The sequence below is a fragment of the Phyllostomus hastatus genome, unplaced genomic scaffold (assembly GCF_019186645.2).
Source record: "Phyllostomus hastatus isolate PE091 unplaced genomic scaffold, TTU_PhHast_1.1 phas_contig_80, whole genome shotgun sequence".
Lineage (NCBI taxonomy): Eukaryota > Metazoa > Chordata > Mammalia > Chiroptera > Phyllostomidae > Phyllostomus > Phyllostomus hastatus.
Genome location: NW_025333960.1, coordinates 49267254 through 49292240, shown reverse-complemented (window position 1 = coordinate 49292240; position 24987 = coordinate 49267254). Strand labels below are relative to the sequence as shown.

Below are 24987 nucleotides of genomic sequence, written 5' to 3'. Positions count from 1 at the left end.
CCCTCATTCTAATGAGCCAAACTATAGAAGCGTATAAAGAAAATGTGAACAGTCTCTCCAGCTTCCTTCCAAAACCACCCCCCACCCCCTCCCTGAGATAGCCAGTGACAAGAACGTGGTATGCATCCTTCCAAAGCTTTTCTTCCTCCTAAAACATATACATGCATAAATAGAGATAACCCCCCTCCCTATTTTTTGAGTGGGATCACACCCACACACACTTCTTCTATAACTTGTTTTCTCATTTAATGCCAACAACTCATCTTTCTGAGTCAGGACATAAAAATCTAACTCACTCTTTTGACAGCTGCATAATACACAGAGTACAAATTGTAGCACAATTTATTCCATCCTTCCATGCTGACACTGGGATGGCTCCCAGTTTTTCTGCTGTTAGAAACAATTCAGCACATCTACCTGTGCAGCAATGACTTTATTTGCAATATATGTGCCTAATGCCTTACTCATAATTCTGAAGCCCAGCAGGCTCTGAAAATTCAAAGATCTTTCATCGACTCATATGGTGGCAAAAGCTGACCTGGCCTGATGCAAATATTCCCTTTTTCTCTTTAGAAATGTGAACGTGTTTGCCTACAGAGTGCTGTCCCAAGCCCTGCCAGGGGTGTTACACAGAACATACAGTATAGGCACCATTCCGTCTTCAGTAACGTACACATCTCTGAATTCTGAAACACAAATGGTCTCAGGAGTTTGGGATAAGGGATTGTGAACCTGTATTTCTAAAAGTAGAACCCACTGATCCGAGAGCACGTACAATTTAAATTTTAATGCACACTTCAAAATTACCAAAAAGCTGTAGAAATGCAGGAGAGGAAATTCTTTCCACCCCACCTTCCTGAGCATGCTGTTTTGTCCCCTTTCTGTGGCTGCTTATCGGACTGGACGGCGGCAGGCAGAGGGTCCTTCCCATGTGTCTTCTCAGTGACGGTCGTCTTCTCTAAACCCTGTGCCACTCGTGGGTCCTCCGCTGCGTGGGCCATGTGACTCTCCCAGCTGGCTACCTTGTTTTTCCCACAGTTAGAAGCGGGTTTGGCCACAAACTAATTTTTATTTGCTCAAATTTGGCAATCTTTTTCTTTATGGAGTCTGTGTTTTTCACCTTGCTTGAAAAGGTCCCCTTATTCCATCTCAAAGTGGTACAAGTGTTCTCTTGTATTTCCTTCTAGTATTTATGTATTTTAGTTTTTACATGGAGATCTCTATTTCACTTGACATTTACTTGTACATGGAATGTTAAGTAGAAGTCTAATCATTTTTTTTCCTGGTAGCTAATCCTGCCAACACCATTTATTACATAAAGCATCCTTTACAAAATCCATTCACTTTAAATAAATTTCACACACTGGAAAGAGAAAACAAAGAAAACTGGGTGCTGTTCAAATAAACGAGACAAAGAAAAAAGTTTGGGCAAAAACAAGTTACATTGACTTTTTCTCTCTTTCCTTTTTTCCAAGAGAATTTATAAAATCAAGTGCCTGTGTTTTTGTTCTTTCTACGAGCCCACTTTGTGGTTTTGAGCCAGTAAAATGCTTTAATAAAGTGATTACTTTGACAGAGTAATGCTTTTTATCTTAAGAAAGACAAATCTTCAGACTGGTATCAAAGTACTTTTAAAAATGTGTATTGAATGCACTTACTCTCAAGAAACCTTAGTTAAGTGAGTGAATGAAGGAGACATCAGTAACTTGCTGGATTCATCTTCCACGAACCCCTCAAATCCTGGTGTCCTTTTGTGTGCAACTTTACTGGCCTGTGAACTTAGTCCCACAGCATGTTTTAATAGTTTTGCCCCAGTCCAGGTATGATATAGGGCAACCTGTATGTGCTGTAATAGTTACGTAAGAAAGCAAAACAGTTTGCACAAGACTTAAAAGGCTCACTCTCGTGGATGCAGAAGGGAAAAAAAGAGCATCTTTTGCCCTGTGTTCCTCTTGGACGAGCCTGTGGTTGCGGTGGCATGAGGAGCATGTCAGTGTCTGGGCCTGCTTCAGAACTGCTGGGAACACCTACGCCTCAGAAAGCATGACTCAACTCCGTGCAGCTCCCACTGCTCTCCACACTCCCCAGCGGCACTGCCCTGGGAGTGAACTCTCCTCGCTGACTTCTCTGTTTCTTGGTTCGGCAGTTTCTCCCGCTGTCCCTTTACGACTTCTGAAATGAGATCCACGGGAGCTTATGTGTGCCGTTCTGTTCCAAGGCCTGAGCCGTCCCCACCAGCCTCGTTCCCACCGAGCACCTGCCAGGGTCTTCTGGGAGGCTCGGCCCACACAAATGCTAATGTGGCACTTGACCAGCTTCTCAGTGCTGGAGCCAAAACAAACAGAAACCATCCCGTCTTAAGCCTAACCACCATACATGACTCTCCATACAAGCAAAATAAGCATAAAACCTTCTCGTATGACTAAGGAAACAAAAATAAATACATGCATATTTTACTTGGATAAAATGAAAATTTACAGCCACAAAAGGATTTGAGCAAAATTTTCTTAATTGCTGCAGATGTTAAAAAGCAGAATAAGTACACCGAAGCTACAAGTGATAAACATAATTTTTCCAAAATAATAATCAAGGAAACAGAGAACACTCAGTCTTGGCAGTAATTACAATGGACATATTGCTGTAAAGGCAAATGAAAGCATTCCCTAAAGAAAGAAAATTTTATCTTAATCTTTCATTTAAAATAATTCAAACAGGAGGTACTTATTGGTTCCCTACTTGTGCCAGACCGTAAGCTAAATTGGTCCTTTGGACACAACAGTCTCTGCAGGGGAGGGGAAGGGGGTGCAGGGGCAGGTTCCTGTGAATCAAGTAAGTATTGGGCTGGCCAAAAAGTTTGCTTGTTTTTTTTTCTGTAAGATGGCTCTAGTAGCGCTTACTTGTCTTTAATGTCATTCAAAACAATTTTGTTAGATTGTATGGGAACAGCTGCCATATCAGTGTTCATTTAAAAAAAAAGTATCAGAATTGGTGTACCCCTTTTAATACTGAAGACAAAAGAAATACACATTATTTCAGCACATTATGCTTTATTATTTTAAGAAAGGTAAAAATGCAACTAAAACACAAAAAAAGATTTGTGCAGTGTATGAAGAAGGTGCTGAAACTGATCAAATGTGTCAAAAGTGGTGTGTGAAGTTTCGTGTTAGAGATTTTTCACTGGACGATACTCCCTGGTCGGGGAGACCAGTTGAAGTTGATGGTGATCAAATTGAGACGTCAACTGAGAACAATCAACGTTCTACCATGTGGGAGACAGCTGAAATACTCAAAATATCCAAATCAATACAGTTATTGGTGAAAATAAAAAATGCATCTTATTTTATGGAAAAAAATAAATGGACTTCTTGGCCAGCCCAGTGCATCACACAGAAAGCCACTGTAAACGGTAAGATGGCAATGAAGTGCAAACAGCAGTCGTGAGACCCTGCCATGGTGACCCTGCACTGATTCACGAGAACAAGGAGTCACGACCACCGTAAACCTGTCATTTTCTGATGCTCTAATAAACTAGCAATATGATGATCAAAAAGACATGAAATGTGTTATCCTGTTACAGTCAAACATATCTCTCTTATGAAAATGGATTCTTTACTCTATCCATGACTACATTTTTAAAAATTTCTCACCAAAAGATCTGCCACAGTTGGCCAATTTAATTGCAATACTATTCATCAAGAGATGTTTAATATTAACGACCACATTAGTAGAATAACAGAAATGTAAAAAAGCAGATTTCTGTAAAAGGAAGAAGAAAAGTCACTATTCCCACTTCTTTTCAAAGCAAAGAAGATGCATACAGTGCACCTGGATAAAACCCCAGCTGAGTCATACAGGACATATAAAAACGAGCCCTGGGCAACATCTCTATCAAGGATGCTAGTTTACCAAAGGGGAGAGTGAACATAAGCTAACACCAGGGAGAAGAATGATGCCATGAAAATGTGCCCTAAGTGGCTTAAGCTCATACTACGAATAGACTAGGTTTATCCGGTAGTTAAACCGAAAATGTCCAACACCCAAAATGTTGCTAGGAATATAAAAAGTCTGATCCTAGGCCTGAACCCTTCATTCACTGAACATTTTCTGACTTCTCGTTGTGCACAAAGGTGTGTGAAGCATGCGAAGATGAACTTGGCATGGTTTCACCCTCCCAGAACTTGAAACAGTTTGGGAGCAAAGCTGCTGTAATACAAAACAGAAGATGAAACACCAGAAAAAAAAAATATCATGAGTGCTTCCAGAAGAGAAAACTCACTTTTATCTAAGGGACACGAAGAGAGTTCGGCAGGCAGATGGGGATGGGATGGGAAGGCATTCAAAGAGCAGAGGGTGGCCTGGCTGTGTCTCAAACTTGAGATTGCAGCTAAAAATGCAGATCCCTGAGCCTCACCACCAGGGGTTCTGACTCGGCAGGTCCAGGGTGAAAACCAAGTACCCCTATTTCCGAAACATGCTAGGACACAAGCATTTCATGAGTCATATTGTCAGACACATGGATTCGGAGGGCAACAACTCGTGCCATTGGGAAAGAGTAACCAAACTATATTGTTAAGCAAAGAACTCTTGTGGTTGTAAAGGATGCTTAAAAACTAATCACAGAGCACTTCAAATTCCAGATGAAGACACTCCTATTTACTGGTGGAAATTTCTAAATATGGAGAGTGAAATAATCGTTCCTGGGATGCATGGACTTGTAGGCGTAAATCAAACACCACCTCCTCTTCCCTGGTTGCACTTCCCACACACACGCGCACACTCGTGCACACTCTCCTCTCTACGTGGGGTGAAAGTGTGCATTCGGACAGGGAATTCTAAGAACAACTGTTTGGAAAGTCAGATTGCCCTCAGGGTCTCTCGTTAATTATCTGTCCCAAAGACATCACCAGAGAGGGATGGGTGTGCCCCACGGCAGAGGTCAGCCAGAGAGCGGGCCAGCTGGAGCATCGCGGTCCTAGCCCACCCCTGGGAAATGACAACAGGCGTGGGGGGGCTCCTCCCGCTCAAAGCTAGGTCACTGTGGAGAGCATGGTGAGTGACGTCAAAATGACAGGCATTCCTAGGAAGCGCAGAAACCCTGTGGGCCTTTAATTTTCAGAAGTCACACGTGTAACTGCCAGAAGGAGCTGCAGAGTTAGCAGTGTCCGGCCTGCGGCAGAGGAGAAAGGGAGACAGAGGAGCATTATTGCTTTCCACCCTAGCGGCCAAAGAGTCATTTCAGAAGTCATCAGTAATGATGTTCACCATGCCCCCGAGTTCCAAGTTGTGATGACCCTGTGTGGTCCACAACCACAAAGTACGCATCCCCTGGCCCTCCCGGCGCAGGCTTATGCTTATCACTGTCCCCTAAGATCTACACAGAGGGAAAAGTTGGTTACCGCACAGAACAGCAAATATGTACCAATACTAGGTTTAGCATTAAACTCTTGCAGTTAAGTTAAAGCTTAGAGAGTACAGCAAGAGCTCAACTAAAACAAACAGAAAAACAGAACTGGCCAGAATACAATAACCTCGCTGGAACCAAGCCAAAGCTTCTGAAGATCACTCTGCACTTATTTAAGAGGAACAAAAATGTTAAAGAACAGCTTAAAGGACCCCAAGAAGTCAATAGGGCAAACTGTAATTTAGTCCAGTCTGGCTGATAAATAAATCTTTTGTCTCTTTCTGAGCACCCCCTTCCAGATGCACTGTACAGGGAAGAAGAAAATAGGCTATTATTGCCAGAAATGAGGTTAGGAGCCGCCAAGGAGAGGACCAAAGGCTACACAATCTCATTGCCCCGAGCACCAAGTAAAGGCTTTCCTTTGATCAAATGCTCAGGGAAGGAAAATGGAAATTGTGTGAAATGGAAAGCTTCCCAAGAGGATCAAAACTCCATCTGAAAGCAAAGCCGAATAGGAAAGGAACTTCCAGTGTGGGGAGGAGTTAACTGAAAGAAGGGCACTTCATCCAGTCCATGGGATTCCTTCAACAGTGGGCAAGCGCCCCCGCCCCCAGCAGCAGCAGAGCGGACGCCCTTCCCAGGGTTCTTGCTACCCAGGAGCAGGGCTGTGTGTTTCTTCTCTTACACCTGGGCTTGTACACGTTCTTCAGCAGTTGGCTGCTCTTGTTTGCTTGTGATTTTTTCTGTGGCAGAGCATTTCCAAGAGGCTGAAATTGTTGTAAGGACTGCAGTTTAGGCCCAACACATGAGCTGCAAAAATATTTTAGCCTGCTACTCCTGATTTGTACATTAATGCGGCATCACTGTTTCCACTGAAAGAGGGCTTTCAGGAATTACTGATAAAAACAAAGATTGGAATCTCTGTTTCTATAAAAACCTGGAAATGTGAACTTTTGGTTAGGAAAAGTAATTAACATAAGTAACTCTGCGCCTCTGGAATGCCAGATCCCCAAGAGAACAGAGTAGGAAATAAGGTCATTTGTTTTCCACTCCATGGGGATTAAAATGTAAAAAAAAAAAAAAAAAAGCTTTCTAAGAAGAAAGGTACTTAATAAGTGCAAGGCATAATTATGAGTTTCTCAGGACTCATTTCTTCCTAACTTTCATTCTGCTACACCCACACACTAGCACACCCAACTCAACCTCATTCCTTCCCTCCCACTCTCCTCCGATCTGAAAACTCCACGCCCCTCCCCATCTCCCTTCTTCTTTTTGGCTAAAACAAATTTCACATCTAATCAGAGACCGGGTCGCTTCTTTCCTCCATGTGTTTAATTCACTCTCTCCTTGGTCAGAAGGTAACCTTTACCTTACTTTAGGTTACATTGCACTCATTTTATACCATAGTCCTGTGTAAGACACACTCACACACTTACTCCTGAATTCCTTGAAATTGATCTCCGAGCGCCATAACACATCAGTAATTGATGGGCAATCATTCTAAATGACTGCTGTCCCCTTAAAATAGTCACCTCGAATACTAAATATATGAAATGGTTCCGCTGTTCAAAGCATTTTTGGATGCTCTCTTCTAAATGGGTCACACTCTTTTGATTATCATCAGTGGTGGAAAAAAACAGCAATTCAATTCAACAAATATTCATTAAGTACATTAAGTACAAAGAAAGCAAGAAAGCTAACAATTCAGAACAGAAAAAGGTCACATGGAGTTGAAATAACCAAAAGATTCAAGAAACAAAAGTCACGACAAATATGCTCTGAAGGGTGGGTCGGATTCACCAGGTGCAGCCTGGGTTTGGCAGATGAAAAGTTACAAGCGGCACCTTCCGTGCAAAGTGAATGTGAAGTATGTCTAGAGAATGGCGAACAGACCCACAGATTTTTTTCCCCCAGTAATGCCTTCTTTCCAACTTGAAATTCTTTCTTATGAGTCTCTTCCTCTGTAATGTTTTCTGAATCATCTCACTATGCTGTCTTCTCATTTTACCTTCAACCAAAGAGAAATACAGTAAGTAATAAATTACCAGTCTCACTTCCTTCTACAAGTTGCTACAAATACGATACCTTTTACAAAGACGTGAGGTGTACTGAACAGAGTTGGAAAACACAGCTCCCACCACCATCCATGCACAGTTCTGTTCATTTGCCAGGACCTGGCAACAGGTCCTCCCTCTGAGAAAGAACTGATTTCTGCCCTCTACACAGTAAAATACACAAAACAGTTACGTAATGAAGGTGACAGGCTGAAATCAACTCCTTCCTTACAGTATCTACCCTGTAACTCAGTATAATTTATGTAACTCAAAAATTGAATGTAGCCTCAAATGTTTAAAAGTTGAGACAATGTTGCTATTCCTAGGAAGAGCATTATATCCTAATTAAAACGGGTTGTTTTTAAACTGTTGCATAAAATTTGAAACTGTGATGGGACAATAACAACAAAGCAACAACAAAATTCAGTATCCTGAGGAGACTGTAAAAAAAAAAGTTGATGGTATGTTTTACTTTTCTTTTTTTGCTGTGGGAAAACCACATTAATAATTCTATAGACACATGATTTATCAAGTAATTTGAAATCTCAATTTCTACTTAAAGTTAATAATCTTCCTATTAAAAAAGTAACTGCATTCCTAGAGCTTGCGGGGACCCTCTAGCTGAGTGGCTTTGTTTCTGGACACCAATTCCAATTCCAATTCCACACAGCAGGAGCTGGAGAAGGCAGGTTCACCTCCTGTCTCAACGGATGAAAACACCAGTCATCAACACAACGGAAACAAAACCAATTTCTGATGGTAATTATTTTATAATTTCCAATGCACAGAACTAAGTAATTTGTGTGTATTTTAATTATCATCAATTTGCCGACTATTTATTAAAATATAGGCTTATCTCTAAAAGTGGTAGGTAGAAGCGATGAGTAAACTAAAACGAAATAAAAAGAAGACATTTAACTTCAGCTTAAGTGGCAAACCTTCCAAATACCGTGGACAAAGCAACACATCGCTTGTGAGCTGGCCCTCCTCATTGCTCTTTGCATGCACTGCGTAGGAGTCACCACGAAAGGGCTCGGGTCTATTTGCCTTACGGTCTCCAGAACCTTGAATGCAAACATTACCACCATGACGCGTTCATTAATGATCGATTTAAAAGAGTTAAATTCGTCAGTGCAGCAAAATGTTTAAACACTGACATATTCACCGGCGCAGGCTCACATACACTTGCGAACCAACCTACTGCTCTGAAAACTCTGAAAGCGAGAAAATCTCTCTCGGATAACAGGGGTGGGGGACAAAAGTCTCATAGTAGTGCGTGGTGAAAGAGAAAGTGGGTCAAGCAGTTTTCCAACGGGCAGTACAACAGCTACCTCGCTGATGCCCAGCCCCCATGGAACATGTCCCCAGGGCTCATCTCCCCCATGTTTGAAGCGACAGAAACGAAACAGAAACCTTTGTTGCAGTGATATTCTAGTTGTCAATACAGGTACTGGTTAAATCGGTATGTTCTCTTTGTAAACCCAAATTTGTGCCTTTTCTGTTTCTGTTATGCTTCTACAAAAAGATTTTCAGGAGGTTATATAAGGAGGTGTTAGACCCGTATCCTTTCCCCAGCTCCAAAAGGAGACAGTTGATCCCCCAGAAGAAGCTGAACCAGAGAATTCTGGGCTCACAGACACCAGGCATTGCAGAAAACACTGCTCTGCAAACAAGGGGATCAAATAGAAAGCCACACACTAAGCCTTGAGATTCCAGCTCTCTTCCCTGTTCAGCTCCCTGAATCTTGGCAGGCACTGCCCAGGCAGAAGACCAAAGGATTCCTCTCCAGTAAAATGACACGCCCTAGGGAAAAGATCCACAGATACCGTCTTTGGAAGTTTCCCAATGAAGCCACAAGGCTCGCCCCTGACAGCCCTCACAATGAAGCTGTGTGGCGGAGAAGCCCAATTCACTTTCAGTGACTCACCAGTAAACAGGAACAGAGCAAATGATCACCAAGTAGTTAACTCAAATTTCTAACATAAAGCTAAATGGAGGGCGGGGGGAGGGGTGGTGGTGGTTGTGGAGAACCAAGATAGTGCAAGAAGAAAGTAAATAAGTACATAAATAAATAAATGTCCCCAGAAAGAGAAAAAAATGTCCCCACAAAAAAAGGAAGAAAATGCTATGAAAATGCATACAAATTCAAACTAGACAGACTCTAGAAAAAATACTAGAAATGTCTTTCTAGAAACTAGAAAGACAGCAGAAATTCAGGAAGGTTAAGACAAAGTAGAGCAAGCCTGCTGAGGAGTAAGGAGGGCATTAAGACAAGGAGATAGGAAAAGCAGAGAACCAGAGGACAAACAAGGAGGTCCCACCTCGCAGGAACTCAGAGGAAGAAAAGAGAAAACCAAGGGGGAGGAAATCGCCAAAACACATCATGAGAAAGTATCCCAGACCCGAAGGGCAGTTTTTCCAGACCAAGTGTTCCTCACAGTGGCTGAAACACGGAGTGCCGTGAAAAGAACATCCTGAAGTATTTGGGGGTTAAAAGAGACAGAGAGACAGACAGAGAGAGAGAGAGAGAGAGAGAGAGAGAGAGAGAGAGAGAGAGAGAGAGAGAGGGAGAGGGGAAAAAAAGACAAGTCACCTACAGCACTTTTTAACGACAACTGTAGAAGCTGGAAAACAATGGTGCCCTGGCTTCAAAACTCAGGAAACACGCTTTCCTATCCAGAAGACGGCCAAATTTCCAATCGAGTGTGAGAGGAAAACTATTTTCAGATATGTGTCCAATACATTTGCTCCCACATCCCTTTTCTCAGGAAGACCCTAGAACACATTCCATTAACAAGAGGAAGTAAACCGAGAAAAGAAGTTGCAAGACACAGGAAAATTAGGGGTCCAGGCAAGGAAAACGACAAAGGTGACCCCAGGACAGCAGCTGTGCAGAGGCCTGCAGAGCAGGACGGGCGCTGGCTCCGGCTCCGGCTCCGGAGGAAGGCGCGCCCCAGAGAAAGGTGCCGGGAGAGCCCCGTCAGGGAGCCTAAGGACACCGGGGCGAAAGGGAAGCGCACGCGTGAGAAGGAGAACGCGGAGGAAAGAAGAGGTGATCACTGCATGTCGGTGCCTTTGCTGCGAATCTCGGTTCCGTGCTCAAAAGAATGTCAACCCTGAACACTGACCTGACCAAAAACTGGTGCCTGTACACAGAGCCTGGGGCAGGCAGAAGGGGGTGACACGTAAGAGTTAAAAGTCTCATCTTCCACTGTAATAAGTGAACACGCAATGCCCAAAATGAGAAAAAAATCCCAAAGCAGTACACACACAGTGCGTTGGAAGACGGAGGCAAACAGCACGAAGACTCAAGGGTGGCTGGCTGCCTGGGGAGCAGGACTTGGGTGTAAAGATGGACTGGACTTTTATGCACCTATTCTTATAACGTCTTTTGCTTATTAGATCTTTTAAAAATCTCTGCAGGATATGAGCTTGGTGGGGAAAAGGTTTCAACTTTTAAAAATACAGGACAAAACCAAAGCAAGAAATGCACAGAACAGCAGGCAAGGAAACCAGAGAGAGGGGCCGGGACGGCAGCCGGGAAGGACAGTGAGACACTGGCTCTCCGAAGCTCCTCCTGCAGGCTTCCCGGTGAGAGAGAGGAGTGCTTCCTCTGAGGGGGAGGGGGGGCGCGGGGGGGGGGGCGGGGGGGCGGGCAGGCGTGTGCTGAGGGCTGGGGGGCAGCGGAGAAGGGAGGATGGGTGGGAAAGACATTCACAGGTGGAGAATCAGCAGATGTGGGAGACGGATCAGGAGGCTCCGAAAGCACACGCAAGGCAATGCCACAAATACCCACCCACCTGCGAATTCACTTACTCACTCCACAAACACTGGCTCTTTGGAAGCATCCTATTCCCCACCCCCCGCCATGAATATAGGAGCATTTTGACTTTTTTTTTTTTAAAAAAGGCTTTTTAAAATTTATTTTTAGAGAGAGGGGAGGGGAAAGAGAAAGAGAGGGAGGGAAACAGCGATGTGAGAAATGTCAATTTCTCTTATGCGTCTAGATCGGCGGGGGGCTGAACTGGCAACCTAGGCACGTGCCCTGACTGGGAATCGAACTGGCAACCTTTCACTTTGCAAGACGGTGCCCAACCCACTGAGCCACACTGGACAGGGCTGCTTTTCCTTTTATTATGAAATACACAAAGAGAAAAAATACGGAAAACAGTAGTGATCATCCAAGTACCAACTATTCATCTTTAAAAATATTAGTATTTTTGTCATTTGCCATTAATTTATTTTACTTCTGCTAATTTTTTAAAAGAAAAGAGCATTATGGATTTAGTTGAAACCCTCTTCAAACCGCTTTGCAAGCTCATTCCCCTAACTGCCCCCCAGAAGAGAACCATAAGCCCGAGTTTGGCTACATGTCCATGCACCTCACGCCAAAAATGAGGGCAGTCGTCTGAATGAATTCTGTGCCCTTTTCTGTTCTAAAACACCATGATTCAACAGTATGAGATAAAAGTACTGGATGTTCTGAAACTGAGAGGCAGAAGCCTATACTGCTATAAAACACACAGAAATATCTCAAAAATGATTTCAAACCTCAAAAACGGACTGGATCATAATGTGACCCTTTGGCCAAAAAAGTCATAGTGACTTTATTTGCATAGCGTCAGTAAACATCATCGTCACTGCACAGGGCATATGAAAACCTAAGTTCCAGAGCGTCGCTGTGCTTTCCTTCCATCTGACTGCCAGCTCCAGGGAGCGACAAGGGTGGGGTGAACCTGACGTCCCTACTGGAGTTCCGCCTGCCCGGGGAACTATTCCCATCGTCACTGCCTCCTTCTCTAGCAGGTCACAGCAGCAAAGAGATTTTTCAATCCTTGTAATGCCAGGTTCACTTAAAAGCGTTCTTGATGATGCAGGAGAGTCATCTGTGTTCTCTCTCGACCTGCGAGCCCATGTCTCTATTTTCCGGGGGAGAAAACGGGAGGCGCACACACAGCGTGCTCAAGTAGGACGGTCAGTTCAAGAACACTCGTATGGTCCCTTCAGCTGTGAGCCAAACGAGTCACCGCCTTTACGGAGTACCACTCCTACTCGAGAGAGCAACCCACAAACTCGCCACTCAGACGTGGGGGTTTGGCAGGCACTTTCTCGACAAAGAAGGGAGGAGGTCAATTCAGGAAAGACAACTGACAGCGTTTGTTGCCAAAGGACAGCCTTCCAGCCTTCAACTGAAAATTAAAATTTTGGAAAACTTTTTTTCTACCACGAGCTTGACAACATTCCAACACATAAATATTTTTCTGACGAGGTAAGTGGTGATATTAACAACTGTGATTTCTTGAAATTGCATAATGAAATGTGTTAACATTTGAAATATCTGTGTTGCCCAACAAACCAGTATTTTCCAAATGACCAATATACAATGCAGAAAAATAACATCTGGGCCAAGACCCATTCAAAGTGCAAGAAAAACCAATGGATCCTAATGGAAAACAATTTTAACTGTTCACTAATCGGGTTTTAGATTCCACATTGGAACTAGCATTTAATAACTAACTGCTTGTCAAGTTTGGGGATAGTATCAAAAGAACATTCACAATTATCAGAAAAGACCACTGAAACACTCTTCCCTTTTCCTACTATCTGCACAAACTATATACTAAACAGTTATTGAATTATTCTTCCTGGATGTTAAAACCATAAACACATAATCACAATGATTAATTACCATAGTTTAATCTCTGGTCATTATTGGTCATTTTAGAACAAATAACGATTCATTATTTATTTTAGATTCTGCTGCAGTTGATCTCATAGAGTTACAATGAATACATATGTATCAGAAGCTTCGTTTACCATAGAATCAAAACTGATCCTTGCTCCAAAAAGGCAGATGGAAATAAATATGGTAAATCCTTACATCTGTTTTAGATACATATAAATAAAGTCCTTTTTCTCTAGTGACAAAGGAGTAGACCCTACTCATTTAACATATGACTCCTGAAATCTACACACTAGTCACCTGGATGACCTAGATGGTGTTGATGGGTTTAAGCCTTAGTTCTTAAAGTTCTAAGGAAATGTCTTTTCATGGAAAAACCTGGACCTTTCATAAATTTCAAAAGAAATAATCCCAAACCCCTGTAGTTCAGAAGTAGCACACGAAACATCACGAACTTCTCAATGACCCATTTGTAGACTGGTTAAGAATTAAAGAAGAGAAATGTTCTTCTTATACAAATCCACCCTTTTAATGAATACCATAAATCATTCATTTCAAAGGCCGGAAACTTGAAAAAATTTCAGAGTAAGGACTGATAACTGTTTTCACCAATAAAGTCATATTATCTTGCCCTGTGAAAGAGAAAGTTACACACTATAGCTTTTTAAGTTAGAATGTTCCAGAAACAACCAGAAGCTGACACCACTCCTTTTCTCATGACCCAATGCTGCATGCTCACCTTTGCAGTTCACTGAGCCCCCTGGCAGTTGGCAGACTGGGAGTTTGCCTCAGGAAGTTCTGTTTCAGGTTGAGATGAGTGAGGTCTTGGCTGTAGAAGAGGTTGGCAGGCAGATGCTCCAGGCTGCAGCATGAGAGGTCCACTGAGCTAATACGCTGCGATGCAACCTAGGGGGCAAAAAACACAGCTCCATTACCATTCCGCCCACTTACCCGGGGACAGCTCTCTGTGGATGGAAATAAGAGAGCCGCATTTGGGAACAAAGACACGCAAGTAGCATTATTAGTCCAGATATAAACCAATGGAGGATTTACTTAGTACAGAACCGAGTCAAGTACCTGCTATAAAAGCAGAAACCAGTGAGTGTCCAGGCAGGGAAGGTACTTAGCGTAACCTAGTATAGAAGACAAGTCCCAAAGTGCACAGATTATCCTATCAAGTTTGGTGATATCAGTGGCCACCTCCAGCTCTTGGAGTTATCTTCCTGAAAACATCCAGGATAAGAGAATTCAGAGCTAAATAATACGAGACTTTAGTGTAAATACAGGGTTGGGAGATAGACATTTAACAGAACCTATGAAAGTCCCTGTATATTCTGATTTAAAACAGTGGAATAAAAAAAGTACCATCAACAGTCTTGGCCGTACCTTTGATAATAACGGTAGATATAGTCAGATTCCATTGCTTGCCTGCTGTAAACTTCTCGGTTGTCCCCCCCCACCAAGTTCAGCGAGATGCTTCAAAATTCACTCTGCTTTGCTTCTTGCCGGTATTCTAAATAAAATTTACTTTACGTCTAAATGTTTATCCACATATTCCAGGCCTTCCTGGTTAAATGACCCGTCCCATGGCCAGAGTCCCAGGGCTGAGGACCGAGTGTGCCTGCTGGAGCCAGTAAAGCGCTGGGCAGCCTGCCGCCCTCAGATGCCCTCTCCAGTACTCAGGCGACGCCAGCTCAGGCCAGTGTGCAAGCAAGGCTGCAGCCCCGTCTGCACACAGGCGGCACCTTCTCTCTGGACAGAGGCCGTGGGAATGCGGTTCTAACACCTGGTTGACTCGCCCTCGGGCTCTTCATCTTCACCAAAGCTTTATCCATGACCACCAACCCCCAGCTTTCTCTTTCCCAGTCACAGAAGGCAGCAGGACGTGGTCCTTAGGAGCGTGACTCTGGCGTCAGTGCGTGGATCACACCCCAGCTCCCCACTCAGGAACGGACAAGACTGGGAGAGCCCAAGCTCCAGTGTCCTCATTTGCACAGAAGACGTCAAGATGACACCTGTATCTACATGCCCGGCACAGAAGACGCATTAAATAAATGATGATTGCTAATATCATCACCATGACTACTTCCGAAGAGAAGGGTTCCCATCTTACACCCACTGCAATCCAAACTCTCCTGATGCTACGGAGGTATTCAGAGTTAACTCTGCACAAAGCAGCCCTGGCCGGTGTGGCTCAGTGGATTGAGTGCCGGCCTGCAAACCAAAGGGTCGCCAGTTTGACTCCCAGTCAGGGCACATGCCTGGGTGGTGGGCCAGGTCGATGGTAGGGGGCGTGTGAGAGGCAACCACACACTGATGTTTCTCTCCCTCTCTTTCCTCCTCCATTCTCTCTAAAAATAAATAATAAAATCTTTTTTTAAAATCTGCAGAAAACATATTCTCCTGATGACATGTTGCTACAGGGGTAATGGGGTGAAAAGGGCCTGGCAGGGCCCAACTCGAAAGCTTATACAAAGGAAGTCGGAGTTTGCATTGTAACAATTTCATCTTTCCTTGAATTTTCACTATTAAACAAAGAAAAGAAAATCCCCAACAAAGCCAGGTCATCCAAATGAACCAACAGATGTGCAAAGAGCCAGAATTTAAAAGGGCCCAAACGGCGAGTGCCAGTGTGCACAGCCACACAGAGCTCCCTGGCAGGAACCTGTCCTTAGGGGTGCGGCTGAAAGTTGCACTTGGGAAAACCCTCCATTTAAAAACGTGTGTTAAACACGCAAAGCCGCACCGGACCTTCTGCTTCCCGAGGTCCAGCAGTTCGAGATAGACACGGTCTCCGCTCCAAAGAGCACGCCTCCCGAGAGAGGAGAGGGCAATTGCGACACGGTGCCCGGTGGCACGTGCAAGGAGCGAGATCGGAGGACTCGGGAAAGGGTTCCCGGAGGGCCCGATGTCCGAGCTCAAGTTGGAAATCTGAGTGGAAATATGTGTCTTTATCTGCCTTCTCCCTTCCTGTAACAACCCTTCAGACACGCGTGACGCTGGTGAGAGCCGCCAGCAAAGCCCGCCGGCCCCCTGGAGCACACGGCGCAGGCCGGAGCCACCGGAATGCGCCATCTGCCGAACCCACCGGCGGCTCTGGGGGGAACCGGCACGGGACTCAAGCTGGGCCGATCAAAGCCTTCTCTGGGAGGTGTATGTTCTGAAGCCAGGAGACAGAGAGGGCTGCAGTGAAGACAGATAAACTAGGTTCATACACAGCAACCTGAATTAGTAAAAAAAAAAAGCAAGCTGCAGAATGTTACATACAGTATAATGCCACTTGTGAAAAACACTAACACAACTCCACGTGTTCTGTATGAATAGTCACATGGCCAATCAAGCTATAAACCGTCCATCAGTCACGTGCCAAGTTCGGGACGCCAGCCTCTAGACAGGCGGGGAGGGAAACGGAAACAGGAACGGAGAGGACATGCTCTGGAGTTCATCTGCGATGTTGACTTCCACCAAGAAAAACAGACGCTATGACGGAATTAAGTCAACGTGCTGACAACTGGGGAGGCTGCGACACAGAAACTGTAACATCCTTTGCAGTACGTGTGTAATCAGAAAAAGACGATGTAACTGCGAGAAAAACTTCAGTAAGAAAAGGGAAACGCTCCGAGGAACAGCGGGGAGAGGAGGCCAAGGTAGGGGGAGTGGCCCGTAAGGAGGTCAGCAGGGTCAGCAGGCCCTTCTGCAGTGGGCAGCAGATCCCGCAGAGCCTTTTCCGTCGTCGTAAAGACTGCTTTCCACGTGCGCCACCGAGGAGGAAGTGCGGGAAGGCTCTGCGAGGAGCCCCCTCCCCAGACCGGGGGCTGCGGAGGGCAGCATGTCTGCCTGTTTTGCTCAGCACTCGCTAGGACCCTCAGGAAGAACCTGCGGGAAGGATGGCCGAGGCACCCCTCGAACCCCTCCCTCTCCCCGGGGCGCCTCCCACCCACCCACCCAGGCTACCCTTCCACGTGGGGATGACTTTGAAGAGGGCAGATTCTGCTTCAGCGGATGCGTCACACTAGGTACTCTCCACGGACAACCAAGAGTGGTGACGAAATGTCAAGCTGCATCTGATTCCGTTCCTCGTTCTGGACCTCATGCTGTTTCCAGCGGGGAGGAAACCACACTGACGACGCTACGGCCAGCCAGAGCCGTGTGTGGGAGTCGGGGCAGCCCGGGGAACATCCACGGCAAGGGCAGACGTTCAAGAAGCGGCGATGGCAGTGGGCAGCGGGCCGGCTGGCGGACCACAAAACTGCCACCGGCTGCACCTCTGCCCAGCCCGGTCCCTGCAACAGAGGGGACGCTGAAGTGCTTCCGCCCGACCCGCTGGGGCACACGGGCTCCACCACCAAGAGGACTGGCTTGATTCCCAGTGAAAAACCTACCTGCTGGTTACCTACACAGCACCTACTAAATCTGAGATCCTTCTCAACATAAGAAAGACCTGAATAAGCCATAAAAATATATCAGAATGCTACTCGTATACACCTCCCAGCAAGTAGCCTTTTATTATCCTAGCTTTTTTTTTCAAGTGGTCGTAATAACAGCCATAAAGCTAACATCTAGGGCATGCTTCACTGGTGAGAGGCACACTTCTAAGTGCCCTGGACATCGTACTTAATCTTCACAACAACTGCGTGTGGAAAGGACCTCTCACTTCAGAGAGGAAGGGTGAGCCGAGTCACACGGGGCGCCCGAGGTCACACGGGGCGCCCGAGGTCACACGGAAACAGCCAGTGCCAGGCCGCCAAGCCCGGCCCATACCCGGTGCGTTTCTGACTTGCAGGGAAGGGAAGCTCCTCTAACTTCCACGATAGAATGACGACACAACCCCTCAGACCAGAGCAAAGATGATTAGATGGCACCCTGAGGACAAGCTTAAGCCTTGGGAATGAAGACAGGGGACTGAGGGAGACAGGAGCCCTCCTGGAGAGGAGCAGAGGAGACCACCTGCTGACCACAGACGGACTTCAGGGGATGGTGGGGGGGGGGGGCAGTCCCATGGAGGCACCACTCCTCCACACCACGGGCTGGGCCCACCCCTACCCCACTCGGCTTGCTCACCTGGGCAGTGACGATGCTACCTGGTGAGCACCTCGTTAGATTTTAAAAGGTTACAGGAAAGGTTTAAAGGGAGGCTGCAGAAATTCGGCAAGAGAATGAAAGAAACAGGCGCAGGTAGAAATCACCTCAAATCTGTTACAGAAAGGAACTTCTAAAGGACCTCACGTTAGTCTAGAAAGCCCTTTTGGCAAAAGCTACTGTATTTTTATCGCAGCCCCAAACGTGAAGAAAGCGGAAGACACAGGTGAGGCCCAGGCAGCTGGACACAGAGGACAAGGGGCACAGGCCTCACACCGCGCACGCCCCGCGGAGACGGCCCTGCCGCTTCCTACAGGGCGCCCTGCAGAAGTCCCTCCGCCTACCCATCCTGCAGCTTCCCCATCTCTAAAGCGGAGTGAGCAGGGCCCTGACCAGCTACACCAGCCACTGCGAATAAAACGTGTGCACTTAAAGCTCGGGAGAGGCTCTGCAGACCGAGGATCCCTAAACCAACGACCACAGCTGCAAGCGACAGAAATCTGTAAGGCGAGAACAGACCACAGCCCCGGCTGGCGTGGCCCGGTGGACTAAGTGCCGGTCTGCGAACCAAAGAACAGATCACAGCACAGGCCACTCACTGCCCCTGCCACGGAGCAGGCACACAGGCGAAGCTCACAGGGACAAAGGCAGAACCCACACCACCACGCAGCCCACAGACCACCGCTGAGCCACACACAGAGGGACTGAGTTCAGGAGGACCGGCCTGGGGAAGTCGGGGGTAGTCTGTATTAACAACCGGACATCTTTTAAGGCTGATGATTTACAGTCAGTAAATTCAATGGGTTTTTTTCCTCCCATGAACATACATATGCTGGGAGATACAACTGAAATGACCGTGAATGCCAACCACCTGCTCGGGCTGCCTGCCTGCTTTTCCAAACGGCTCGGAAATGTGTATGAAAAAGTTCCCCCAAGGAACACTGCAGGGTGCAAATAAAAATAAGACACAAAGGGAACTCTTCAGGTTACCTGCAGGGCTTCCTCACGTTTCTGACACGCCGCTCGGCTCAGCACATCACTCAGCGCCCAACTCTGGGACACGCGTGTTAGAAAAACGTCTGTGCTCCGACTCTAGCGGAGCGGCATTTCCGCACCAACACACCTGTCCTGTCTCGAACCTGTCCCGGCCGCCACGCTGCTTCCCACGTTAACGGGGTCCCCTCGCAGCAGGGCTGCGCTCTGCGTCACCCCCACTGTTCTTCATTCTGTTCTTCCTGCTCGCTGAGTGGACACTCCTCCTTCCCAGGCAACAGAACGCTCAGAGTAACAGTCGTTGTTTGTCCCCACTGTACTGTAGTAAATTTGTATTTATCCTGCTTGTGTGTATGGCGTGTTCAAATTAAGCAAAATCACTCTGAAAATCTTGGTTAAAGCAGCTGAAGTAGCACAAATAATCCTGCTTGTATAAAGTAAAAGGTTGTCGTAAACCGGCGTTATGAGTCATTAATTGTTCTGGCGTGGCCTTCTGTGGCTTGGGAAATTATGCCCTGGCTACAGGGGTGGTCTCTGGGGAGTTGACTAGACTTCTGTACGAAATTCTTGACCTCAGCTGACCGAGTTTTCATTTGCACCGTTTCTCCCCAAACCCCGCCCACGCCCAGTCCAAATCCTCTGGGAAGTCAAGGGGTAGGAACATGTAAATTTAGTAGAGAGTTTACTAATTTTTATTAGCTAAGCATTCTAACAACTTATTTTCAATTTTATCCTCATCAAAAAAGTTTTATAATATTTTATATTGAACAAAAATTGCCAACTTTAATAAAGTTTAAATTCTCTCACTGCTCCACAACATGCAGTCAATTCTTCACAAAAATTCCAAGAAGATAAAAAATGCCTTAGCTTGACCCCAGACCTTTTCACAATGACATCTCATTTCTTGATCCCTTACTTACTACCGTTTTATAAAGTCTGTTCAACAAGAGAGACAGAAAACATGCCTACAAAATTATATACATTAATAATGTCCTGATAGGAATGTATCAAGCTGCCAATTTGGGACTTAGTAAATCCTACTTGAAATTCTAGTATCTTACCACTTCTTTGCCTTAAATGGTATGAAAAACAACAATAAATAAAACGCACAGACTCACATACCATCCTAAACCACCGGAGATGATGAAATGGCAAATTCACGAAGACAAACGACAGGAAGGCCTAGGGAGGCCCTCACTAGTGGGCAAAGATGGGGGGCGGGAGTCTACGAGGGCAACAGTGTTCGGGGGAGAAGGGGACTACGACTTTAAGATGAGGTTTATTAAGGCTGTGAAGTGCCCGCTGAAGCCCAGTCAAGGGGCCCGAGAATGAGTGCACTTGGAGAGAGCGACCGGCTGGAAAAGAAGCAAGCAAACAAAACGACACAGTACGGAGACACTGGATATGAGCTCCTCCTCGGCATCCTGAGCTCTCTCGGCCGGGGCAGGGGAGGGACCGGGACGAGTGCCCCTTTCCACACACATTTATCGTGTGCCTTTAAGAACCAGGCACTGTACTTGGCACTGGAGAGACGCACTCCTGGTCTTCAAAAGCTTGGGCTCTTGAGGACACAGACACCTGAACACCTGTAACTTCGGAGCCCACGTGCAATGGTGCTAGGAGAGCCCAGAGCAGAGAGCCAACCCCAGCAGTCTCAGCGACACTGGCAGCACCCACGGTCCCCTCACTTGACCAGACGGGTGGGTACGCCTGGCACCTGTGTGGAGATGTGCACGGCGCCACGCGGCGCAAGCAGCACTGCACCCCTTGTCCAGTGAGCGGCTCAAGGCCCAGAGGAGACAGCACCAACAGCCAATGGTCCCCGAACCATTAACTGTGCCACGCTGACAGTTATCTGCCCTCCACACACACAACCCCATTGTGTTTCCCAGTAACAACAGAAAAATAGAGCTTGCCTTGGGTGGAGATCAAATCGGAACTCAGAGTTCCTTCCTCATTTCCTTATTGGCAAAGCATGTGTAAACAACCTCTTTAGAAGTGGCCACCTGAGCCTGTCTCTGAGGTCCATCACGCCACGTTCCCCAAAGGCGGCATCTCCTTGGCACAAGAGAAGGGGGAACATCGCTAACCACAAAAACTCAGAGGCTAACTTTCCATGTAGTAAAATAAATAATATAAATACAGACTTAAAGAACTCTACCATTGGAAATAAGCCACTTGTTTTGTATCTAAAATACAAAAACCTCAATGCTCAAGTTCCAAATCTAACATACAAGATCAACAAATTAAACACAGACTTCATATATTTCTTCCAAATACTCCATCATTCCATACTTTATACAATTATAAACAAGACAAGTAGGTAGAAGAATGAAGAATTTAACTCCAGAGTAGATGTAGAAAATGCAGTACTCTGGGTTACAAAGATAGGGATCATCCAAGACAAGTAAATATATCAACACTTTGATTTTTTTTTTTTCCAGAGAGAGAGATAGTAAGGTGGAGAGAGAGAGAGAGAAACACCGATGATCTGTGGCTCTACTCATTCATGTGTCCACTAATTAACTTGTTATGTGCCCTGACCTGGGGTCAAACCCAGAACAGCACCACCCAACTGAGCAAGCCGGCCAGGTACAGACGTTCCTTTAGGAGGGAAGGAAGCCTGGGAGTCCGCAGGGTCCCTTCCAAATCTTAAATCCTAAGTCTCTAAACGTAGATGATGAGGAGGATTCAAGGATGAACTAAAGAATACTTTCAAAGAATTAACCAAAGAATTATTAAGGCAATTACTCCAGAAGTTATTCCAGTCATACTACCTTTTTGTCCACGACCTTACAAGGGCCCTTCCCAATCTTAAAATAAGACGTTGTCACTTTAAAACACAGCTTCAAGTTCCTCACTTGAAACCTAAGGTATATTTTATTAAAGATAATAATCTACAAATAAACCCCACATGGAGGACACATTTCTTTCACTGGCTGAGGTCCTGGCCCTAGAGGTGGAGCCCAGAAGAGTGAGTGCCCAGCGCAAGGAAGAGTGGAGTGAGGACCCTCCCAGGACCGCCCTTCCTCTCCTCGGCTCCCCCTGCTGGGGGGTGGGGGCGGCGGCAGGGAGGCTGCACCGCTGTGATTCTAACAGAGCTGGAAAAGGGGGAGGGGGTGAGGAGACGGGGGAGAGAAGATGGGGATATATGGGGTGAGCTAAAAAGGGTAAATATTTAAGCTGGCACTGTTTCACAAAAGTGTGCTTCTTCTGTTATGATAGGGTGAGCAAACTAAGTATCTTTTTCATTTGCATAATGTCGGATAGAAAAACAAAGAAGGAAATAAAATTAAATGGTTTTAAACTGAAATGACTTAGAACTGAAGGAAAACCCCTTCTTTAGGGCTGTATTAACTAGGGTTTCAGAACCTGTAGTTACCACAGAAAGAAAAAATAACAGAAGGCATTGGTGATGTGGAAATAAAATGATGCATAATTATAACTGCAAAGAGATCATTTTAATATTTTCACTACCTAAATTAATCACAGTTTTATGTATTATGAAAACAAAATTTAGTGCAATCCAAAATATTTCAACTTTAGCCCCGGCTGGTGTGGCTCAGTGGATTCAGTGCCAGCCTACAAGCCAGGGGGTCACCGGTTCGATTCTCGGTCAGGGCACATGACTTGGGCTCAGGGCCAGGTCCCCAGTTCGGGGTGTGAGAAAGGCAATTACACTTTGATGTTCTCTCTCCCTCCCTCCCTTCCCCTCTCTCTAAAAATAAATAAAATCTTAAAAAAAAATACTTCAACTTTAGCTTAAATTCAAAGCAGAATTTGAATTTCATAACCTGTTCTTTGCATCTGTAATAAGGTAAGATTTCATAATGCGAATTTTTATGTAATAAACCCATTACTATAGTGGAAAGTTAGTTACAGTATTTGGTGAGTTATAGTCACGTTTCCCCAAGAAAATCAGTGGAACTAGCAGGAAACAGTCTAGACTGCCCAGCACTTTTTTACTTTACCTAGCTTCTAATTTTTTCTGTTTCTCACCCTTCTCAGACATCTGTGATATAACATTGCTACATCTTACACAGTTATGCCTTTGCATACACTTGACATCTCCTTGAAATGTCCTTTCCCCTTTTGTCTTTCTGGTGAACTCCAGTTCGGCCTTGAAGGCTCAGCTTGCCTTTACTTCCTGGAAGTCTTCCTGTACCCGAATAACTCACAGACTGAATTTCCAAACTCTTCACTGTAGAATTAGCACAGCAGCAATCTCCTTGGGATAGGGGGACATTTTATAAGCTAAGATCCACGTCACTCAGAGCTTCAGTTCTGCTTCAGATTCTACCACAGACTTGCTAGACTGTCCTTGACCAAATGGCTTGGATTTTTTTTTAATCTAAAGAATGGTGGAGGCTGGGGGGGGGGGGGGCGGCTGGGATGGGAGTAAAAGACAGAAAACTGTACTTGAACAACAATTAAAATAAAATTAAATTAAAAAAAAAGAATGGGTATGAAATGGGAAGTGAGGGTTTTCCCAAAAAGCAGACACTCTCAATGCTCCCCAGCAGAACAGTACTGAGAGTAAAGCATCTTTACTAGTGTAATCCCAGTGTAAACAACTACAGCGCAATCCCTAAGGGACAGAAGACAAAACATGCTGACAAAAAGCAGCATACTCCCTAAATTGCACTTCAAATCAGGGGCCACATATGTGCCGAAGATGACTAATCGTAAAGGGTTCCTTGCGACTACATCTAATGACACACATCTGCATGCTAAAGACCTCAACCCTATTGTACTAGAAGGATGTGACTGAAGTGGTTAGTGAAGTATTATTTAAGTAATATCTGAATAAAATACTTTTTAAGCACACAAAACCAAAAGTTCAATCGTGACTCACCACATATCTCATTTAAAAGGTGCTATTTGCTCATCATTTCATGTGACCTTTAATTCAGCCTGAAGTGTGGCCCTGAGGCTCCCAGCCAAGACGGAGGTACAGGAGACGAGCTTTGCCTCCTTGTGCAACCACAGATGGAATTATATCCAGATCTCAAAACTCGTTAACACCCAGAACCATCATACACCCGAGCTGCATGGAAGTCCAACAACTAAGAATTTAAAGAAGCCACATTCATCCAGGTGGATAGGAGGGGCGGAGTCCGGGCGATGGGTCGAGAGGTGGGAAGGCGCTGAGAGGTGGGGGCGGCAGCAGAATGGATGTTCCCACATTCACATACGGTGGGTAAAAATCGGGAGCCCCAGGCCAGACCACACAGCCCAGGGTTCCAGCACTGGAAAGAAACATCCCCGTTACCACTGGGGTAAACACCAGTGCGGGCTGGGGCAGCAGAAGAAACTGCTGGGTTTTCTCTACTTAAAGAGCCCGCACTGACGTAGAACACATACAAACCCAGTCTGGGTTTCACCACCAGGGCAGCATTTGGCAGGGTGCCGGGTGCACACAGGAAGTGGGCGCAGTGACTGGAAACGGGGTGAGTGCTGGGCAAATCTCCAGAAGCGACGCTTCGGCACTGTCCCTCCCCGAGTCCTCCCCCACCACACAGAGAACCACAAAGCGGTGAAGTGGGTTTCCCCACCTTGGCAATGACCTAAGGCTCCGCCCCACACAATTTACAGGTGCCTTTGCTGTTACAGAGGCCACTCTATTACAACAGGGAGTAAAAGCAGCTCTACCGAATACACAGAAACAAATACAGGGATGCTGCCAAATTGAGGAGACAAGGAAATACGGCCCAAATGAGAGAACAGAACAAAACCCCAGAAAAAGAACTGAATGAAACAAAAATAGTAAACCTAAC

The 24987-nt window shown here is 45.7% G+C and overlaps 1 protein-coding gene across 1 annotated transcript in view; it reads right to left on the bottom strand.

The window, feature by feature from the left end:
- The window catches only part of PHLPP1 (PH domain and leucine rich repeat protein phosphatase 1), a 173416-nt gene that overhangs the window by 51695 nt on the left and 96734 nt on the right, over positions 1–24987 (bottom strand). The window contains exon 4 of the mRNA XM_045850144.1: positions 13878–14044. Within this exon, the coding sequence (XP_045706100.1) occupies positions 13878–14044 (167 nt within the window). The remainder of the gene's footprint in view (positions 1–13877; positions 14045–24987) is intronic.